The 7,500-nt window shown below is 34.3% G+C and overlaps 3 protein-coding genes across 8 annotated transcripts in view; 2 read left to right on the top strand and 1 right to left on the bottom strand.

Moving 5' to 3' along the window:
- Positions 1–1,827, top strand: part of LOC113119753 (cleft lip and palate transmembrane protein 1-like protein) — an 8,499-nt gene extending 6,672 nt beyond the window's left edge. The window contains exons 14-17 of the mRNA XM_026289395.1: positions 1–15; positions 97–141; positions 1,111–1,226; positions 1,307–1,827. The exon at positions 1–15 is cut by the window's left edge and continues 41 nt beyond it. Coding sequence (XP_026145180.1) covers positions 1–15; positions 97–141; positions 1,111–1,226; positions 1,307–1,391 — 261 coding nt within the window. The 3' untranslated portion in view covers positions 1,392–1,827. The remainder of the gene's footprint in view (positions 16–96; positions 142–1,110; positions 1,227–1,306) is intronic.
- A 418-nt stretch (positions 1,828–2,245) lies between these two features.
- LOC113119782 (60S acidic ribosomal protein P1) lies at positions 2,246–3,555 on the top strand. The gene is made up of 4 exons (XM_026289438.1): positions 2,246–2,474; positions 3,072–3,146; positions 3,239–3,350; positions 3,438–3,555. Exons 1-4 carry the CDS (start codon positions 2,403–2,405, stop codon positions 3,518–3,520), a joined length of 342 nt encoding a protein of 113 aa, XP_026145223.1. The 5' UTR covers positions 2,246–2,402; the 3' UTR covers positions 3,521–3,555.
- A 1,120-nt stretch (positions 3,556–4,675) lies between these two features.
- Positions 4,676–7,500, bottom strand: part of LOC113119742 (focal adhesion kinase 1-like) — a 27,263-nt gene continuing 24,438 nt past the window's right edge. For all 6 annotated transcript variants that reach the window (XM_026289373.1, XM_026289374.1, XM_026289376.1 and 3 more), the window contains 3 exons: positions 7,038–7,193; positions 6,869–6,949; positions 4,676–5,295 (listed from right to left, as the gene is read on the bottom strand). In XM_026289373.1, the coding sequence (XP_026145158.1) occupies positions 5,050–5,295; positions 6,869–6,949; positions 7,038–7,193 (483 nt within the window). In that variant the 3' untranslated portion in view covers positions 4,676–5,049. The remainder of the gene's footprint in view (positions 5,296–6,868; positions 6,950–7,037; positions 7,194–7,500) is intronic.

Here is a 7,500-nt window from a genome sequence, read left to right as displayed (position 1 = left end):
TTCGTAAATTACAAGGTCCGTTCAGTCTTCATCACTTCTTGCCTTCAGAATAATGAAGTACTGTTTGATTTAGTGATCATGTATTTGTGTTAACAGCTGAAATCAGTCGCTCATCTGCCCTGGAAAGCCTTCATGTACAAGGTGAGAGACCATCACACAGTTCTCTGATGCTGTTTGCATTATTAATGTGTGATATGTGAAGAAACATGATTTGTTTAGGTAGAGAATACTGCTTTTAAAGTAACAACATGCCTCTGAATTTAGAAAAAAATTTATATATATATATATATATATATATATATATATATATATATATATATACTATTCAATTTTATATAGTTTATTTATTTTTATTTTTATTCTTTTTACTTTTTTAACTTGTAACTATTTTCTATTGTGCATTATACATTGTTTTAAATACATTTTTATTATTATTATTTTAAATAAACCAACATAAAACCAACAAATTAATAAAGTAATATTACATTAGCTGTCAGACTCAGAAAATATATATATTTTTATATCATATTTTCTCTTATTCTTTTAATTATTTTTATCTAAACAAACTCTTTTTCTATGAAACAGTTATCAAATATCGGTTTTCCCCCCATAACAAATTTCCTTATTTTCTATTGTGCATTATGTTTTTTTTTAAATACATTTATATTATAAAAATTAATAAATAATAATAAACATAAAATCTAACAAATTAATATATCATATTAGTTGTCAGGCTTAATAAATTAAATAAATTAATACAAATTTATATTTTTATAAAAATTACATAAAAATAATTTATAAAAATTATAAATATTTTATTATTTGTTTTATTTCATACTTATAATCATTTTTATTTATTTTTTTCCTTTGCAAAGGGTATCAAATACGTTATTTTGTAATGTATCAGTTCTTTTTTCCTACTGTGCATAAATATTTTTTTAAATAAAATAAAATCTATCAGTTTAATAAAATTATCTAATATTAGTTGTCTGATTTAATAAATGATTATTGACTACTAATATTGACAAAAAATGGCATATTTATAGGTTTGTGTTTCAGTAATGGAGACCTAGTGTCCCTATCATTTTGACACCCAATGTTTCTCAACAGGCTTTTAATACGTTTATCGATGACGTCTTTGCATTCATCATCACGATGCCCACGTCGCATCGGTTAGCGTGTTTCAGAGATGACGTGGTGTTCCTGGTATACCTCTATCAGAGATGGTGAGAAACTATTAAACACTGATCCACAGCTGGTGTTTAGATCCGTATAGATGTCACATGAGATGTTGATGTGGTTTCAGGCTCTATCCAGTGGATAAAACCAGAGTGAACGAGTACGGCGTGTCTTACGACGAAAAGCCCAAAGGAAAATCCCATAAAGACTGACATCCTCACAACAGAACCGCTCGGCATTATCAGAGTCAATAAGAAAAGGACAATACTGCATTTGTATCTCAGAGAAATTGAACAGGCTTCTCGCTGTTGACTCGACTGGTTGCTATATCTATTTCAATTATAAGACAAGAAGTAAATCTATGAAAAGCTTGGTTTAATTTTACAGAATGTATTTCGATGGGACCTTTAATTCAGTCTCAGATAGTGTTTTGAAACTAAGACCGTATCTCAAGGGTGCCAAAAGACCAGAGTTTCAGATTAAAGACGTGATTTGTTTTGAATTTGGATTCCTTTTAGGAACATGATTGTTTGCTTGTGTGTTCAGAGAGAAAGATGTATGTTTGTTTTTGTGTTTCATTCCAATTAAAAGTGTTTTTGTGATTCAACTGCTTAATTACAGAGGCTTAATTAAACCGTTTATGCCTTCTACCGCCTTCATTTCATTTTTGTGGCTTTTATGCTTTTCATTCGTTAATTTGAATAACTATTCAACTATTATTGCCTACTACACCTAAAATATAAAGTACTAAGTGTAAGTATTTTAAATAGAATAGCGTAATTTTATAGTACCGTAGAATTAACATCTGATGAAATCGCTGCAGCTGAGAGATTTTTTTTTTTGTTTATAAGAAGAATTATATTTAAATTAATTAATATTTTAGGAAGGTTTGATTTTATGTTTTGCTTCTTGCGCATTGTCCAGTTATATATTAACTGTATATCTGAATTCAGCGCTCTCATAAACACGCGGTATACACAAAATAATTGACAGAAGAGACGAGCCAATCACAGCTTCCGTTTTCTACGCTGATCCCGCCCACTGAAGTGACGCACAAGGCTATAAAAGCCATCACTCCGCCTCCGATCGGCCCTTTCCGTTCACTGACCTCGCTGTGTTTGAGGTGCTCGGTTCTTCTCACGAAGCTAAGGCCTTTGAATCCGGCGACTAGCACCGTCAAATTTAGCCATCCACGTCTAAAACCTTAACCCGCTGAAAGAACAATGGCATCCGTGTCCGAGCTGGCCTGTATTTACTCCGCTCTCATCCTCCACGATGATGAAGTTACAGTCACGGTGAGTGAGGGATTTGAGCCGCGGATTGAACATCCGGGACACCGGCACACGTTCTCCTCAGATATGACACTTCTGATTTTGAACGTTTACATTTCCATCTAACTTAGTTTATTATTTACATGTCTAGTGTGGCACTAGAAGCTTAATCTGATGTGTTTCTTCTTGAAAACAACAGTTTGAACGCGTTGTGTGGGAAATAGCAACGTAAACTTACAGAAAAGCGCGCGTTTTCTGTGTGATCGTTAGCCTATTTTTACGGTCTTGGTCAAAGTAGTTTTAAGTTTTACTTTTGAATACTAAGACTGTATTCATCACCTTGTAACATTTCTGTATCATGATAATGTCACAGTACTGAAGTAACGTTACATTGATTGATGTTGAGCATCACTATATCGTGGTGGTTACATGTGATATTATGGTATTAATTATGGACTGTCTGCTACTTAAGTTACTACTGTTTCGTTTGACAGTACCATGATTAGCATCTGATAGCTTCACTTTATCTTTGTACAGCCACAATATTACTCCTTGTGTTAGGAAAGCATTCAGACAGGGTCATGACCTGATGTTTGTGTTCTCTCTTGGTTGTGTTTGCAGGAGGACAAGCTGCTCGCTCTGATCAAGGCAGCTGGTGTGTCCATCGAGCCCTTCTGGCCCGGTCTCTTCGCTAAGGTGCGTGTGTTTCCCAGTCCATGATGGAAACCCTTGAAGGTTCATGTCGTAGTGTCTTGATTCTGAAGTGTGATGTCACTTCCTGTGCTCAGGCTCTGGCCAGCGTGGACATCGGGAGTCTGATCTGTAACGTGGGAGCGGGTGGAGGAGCTGCTCCGGCCGCGGCTGCTGCTGCTGCTGCTCCTGCAGGTGGAGACGCTCCAGGTGATGCTCACTCTCCTAAACATGCTTCCAGGTGATTCATATACACTGAGACCCACTCTCTGAACTCGTTTTCTGTTTGCCTTTCAGCCAAAGCGGAGGAGAAGAAAGAGGAAAAGAAAGAAGAGTCCGAGGAGTCTGATGACGACATGGGCTTCGGTCTGTTTGACTAAAGCAGCTCTTTTAATAAAAACATTGAAACTCTCAATACCGTCTGTCGTTACTGGGTTAGGGTTAACCCAACTGTTCACTTGTTCTAAAGAATCTTACGTTTGTTTACACGTCTTAAAAACATGAGATGCTAATGTCTCATTAGTTCAATGTAAGTTCAAGCATGTTTTGGGTCACCTTTTACAATAAGGATGCATTTGATAGTTACATTAACAAACTTAAAAAAAAAAAAAAAACATGCATTAATCTAAATGTTAACTTTGGTGTTTAATACACTACTCAAAGGTTGAGTGTTAATAGCTCTGAGAGCTGACAATGTTAATGTTTAATGCAGCTGTTCACTAATACTTTAAAAATATAAATGGCTCATTGTTGATATTAACGCTTTTAAGACTTTATTGTTGAACATTAATATATTTCTGCCGTGCACCGTTCTTGCATGTGAAAACTTAAGTTTCCTTAAAAGAAATTTAAAATATGTTAATCTTTTCTGTATGAAGTAGTTTAGTGTCAAAAAAAGTAGATGCAGCCTTTATTAGCCGGAAGCATAAAAGTCTAGTGTATTTGGTATATTTTTAAAGTTAGGCTTAAATTTGTAAATAAAAATAACTTGTATATTACTGAATAATCAAGAGACTAATAATAATTTTGTCCAACATGATTATAATATAATGCTTAGCATGTTTCTTACATAATGCAAAGGGACTTATTTTGATACAAATGTGTTAAATTAGATGTAATTTATGGAATCTAAAAATAAATATTCATTACATAATCATGTTTTCTTGGCATCAAATAAATTGAAAACTCATAAATTAGCAAATTCTTTTTTATCCACAGTATGTTCAATTTGATCCTGATTTTAGACGACTTTATTTCAGAGCATGACTAGAGTTTCTAAAAATCAACTAAAATAAATACTAATAAACTGAACCAGTCAAACTCAACCTACCCAAAAAAGTTCAATCAGTCAAAAGAACTAAAAAGTCTCCAGCAGACATAAGACCAAGACACGTACAGATAAAGATAACATTTTATTTGTTAAAAGATCTGTACAGTTGCTTCTTCCTGAGAATAATTTATATCAATGACAAAACAGATTTCACGATTGTTCTGTACACAGAATTCATTCTAGTCCCTAGTGTGTGGTAAAAAAAACAACAACAACATGACATGAGTTACAGAATTACGTCTCTTCAGATGAATTCAGAAGGCAGCTTCGATTATAAGAGTGATCAGTGTGTGCTCAGATATGTGTCTATATTGGCACTGGGATTTCCCTCGGTTTCATACAATAGCTGTGATTCCTTAAAAACGATCTGTTAAACATGACTCTGGTTTGGTTTGAGTTTCTCGGAGGATGTTGTTAAAGCACCTTGACCTCCGAAGTCTATAAAGTCATCAGTGATGTCGAGAAACCTTTGGATTTGTTTCCAGCTGCAGATTCTCCAGCGCTGAGAAAGTTCATCTCTGGATAGAAGAGAAAGCATGCTGCTGCGAGCGGATGTAAAGCGCTTCGTCTGCTCTTGTCTTATGAAGGTGTGTTTGTGTAAGGTGAGCTGTGTTGAAGGTCCGGCTGATGGTCCAGCATCTTCAGCCGAGCCTGGTCGATGACGTCCAGCAGGTTCTTGGCGTCGACAGCGAGCGCGTGAGCCGCGGTCAGCATCTGCTTCTTGTAGTCCTGCTGCAGACTGGTCAAGACGTACTGCTGCGCCAGACGCATCTTACTGATGAGCTCCGCCACGTCTGAGTTCAGCAGCTTCTGAGCCATCTCGATCTGACACACACACACACACACACAAGATCAGAAGATACCAGGCTTCAGAACATAGCTGCAGTCAACAAAACTACTTTTAGGAGTACAAGTCGCATCAGTCCAAAAATACATCATGATGAGGAAAAAAACATATATAAGTCGCACTGGACTATAAGTCGCATTTATTTAGAACCAAGAGAAACATTACCGTCTACAGCCACGAGAGGGCGCTCTATGTCTTCAGTGTAGACTACAGGAGAACTGAGCAGCATAGAGCGCCCTCTCGTGGCTGGAGACGGTAATGTTTTCTCTTGATTCATTTTTAGTTCGTTTCTCTTGGTTCATGTCAAATTAATTTTGATCAATAAGTCGCAGGACCAGCCAAACTATGAAAAAAAGTGCGACTAATAGTCCGGAAAATACGGTAAGCATTAAGGGCTCTATGCTTCACTGTGATAAGATAAAAGCTTGATGGTTTAAACATTTGAAAAAGAAGAAATATATATACATATTATTTTAACTTCTGTATTTTTATTTTATATTGAAATATTATAATATTATTTTGAATGAATACACAACATAATATTAATTATTTAGTGATAACAATAATAATAATAAACTTTTTTATTAATAAATAAAATTGAATAATATTAAATAATAAACTATTTATTCATTTATTTTATTATTTAGTCATATTAAGATGTGAATCACATCATATGGTCTAACCCTAAATAAAAAGTTTTTTTTTTTTTTAACTTTCAACTTTTTTTTTTCCGCCATATATTTTAAATAATAATCAAAAGTTTTATCAGGGGAAAAAAATTAATCCAATTTTCCCCAAATCATGCGTCCTGAATTTACAATATGATATAAAAAAGCTGGAAGAAATATAATGCAATTAAATAATTACCTTCATTATAAAATGTTATTTATTATTATTATTCATGTTTATTAGTATGGAGATGAAATTCTTCACATTTCAAACTATAGCATGCCTGTAGTATATTGAGGCATCCAGTGATCATCTCCAAAATATCTCTAACTAAATAAATAAATAGATAAACTTTTTTTAGTAATTCTTTTTCTAAATACTGCTATTTATATTTTATCTTATTTTTTTAATATTTTATCTTTTATCTTATTGCAGTTTTAGCTTTAGTTCAGTTTCAGTATTTATTTAATTCTAGTTAGGAATTTCAGTTAAATTTAGTTTAGCTCTTGTTTTAATTTTCCTTTTTTTTCCTTCTCATCTAATATTTATATTTTTATATTTTCAAGCGTTAGGTTTAGTTTTAGTAAATGATAATAACATTGCAGCAAAAACCAGTATATGAAAATATTATATATATATTATAAATATTATATATATATATTATAATATATAAATATTATTATTATTATTATTATTATTATTAATTCAAATCAAATAATACAATGGTTAATTGGTCATTAAATCTTTAAGTAACTAAATTTAAAACTGTAGCCTGTTGTCCAAAGGATGCTATTGTTGAAAATTAATTTTGTCATTCTTCATTATTCTGGATACAGATTTGTTCCTCAAAGAGCACAGATGAGTCCCTGATGTGACTCTGACCTCTCTGTGAGTGCTGGCCGGTAACACCGGGATGGTCTCGTCCACCGTCGCTAGTAAAGTCCTGAGCGCCAGTCCAACATCCTGAGAGGAGACACCAGAGACACCCATCAAACACACGTCACACAGAGACAGGCGTCATGAGAGTATCCCAGCATGCCCTGCTCCTGACCTTCACCATGGGCACGTACTCCTCGGGCGGCGCGGGCTGGATGCGGCTGGACATCTCGATCACGGCCCTCACCAGCCCCGTCACGTTCTCATACACCTTATCACTGGAGCGGTCCAGGTTTGCTGTGGGAGGAGGACTGATCTCCTGAGGCTGGATCTGAGAGAGAGGACAGCACTGCATTAGTTCACCAGCAGGGGGCGGGAAAACACCAGCAATGACGACAACCAACCTCCATCAGTTTACAAGATTCGATTGGATATGGATTTCATTAGAACAAAGATCAGATTTGATTTATTAGGTTTCAGTGATTAGACTTGAAGAACTCAATATTGAAATATTTGCTTTTAATTCATTTTAGTTATTTACTAATTTTAATTACCTTTCAAGACTTACAAAAATATGATAAAAGGTAAAAGTAAATAAACAAAGATAAAGATAAATAAAAATGATAAGGATACAACTT

Source organism: Carassius auratus, chromosome 19 (genome assembly GCF_003368295.1).
Source record: "Carassius auratus strain Wakin chromosome 19, ASM336829v1, whole genome shotgun sequence".
In the NCBI taxonomy this organism is placed as follows: domain Eukaryota; kingdom Metazoa; phylum Chordata; class Actinopteri; order Cypriniformes; family Cyprinidae; genus Carassius; species Carassius auratus.
This window is presented reverse-complemented; position numbering and strand designations above follow the sequence as displayed.

What these genes read in the sequence shown, in the direction of transcription:
- LOC113119782 (XM_026289438.1), top strand. Translation starts at nt 2,403, where the DNA reads ATGGCATCCGTGTCCGAGCTGGCCTGTATTTACTCCGCTCTCATCCTC. An exon ending in ATGATGAAGTTACAGTCACG is followed by an intron (nt 2,475 to 3,071) that starts GTGAGTGAGGGA and finishes TTGTGTTTGCAG; the next exon opens with GAGGACAAGCTGCTCGCTCT. An exon ending in GGCCCGGTCTCTTCGCTAAG is followed by an intron (nt 3,147 to 3,238) that starts GTGCGTGTGTTT and finishes TCCTGTGCTCAG; the next exon opens with GCTCTGGCCAGCGTGGACAT.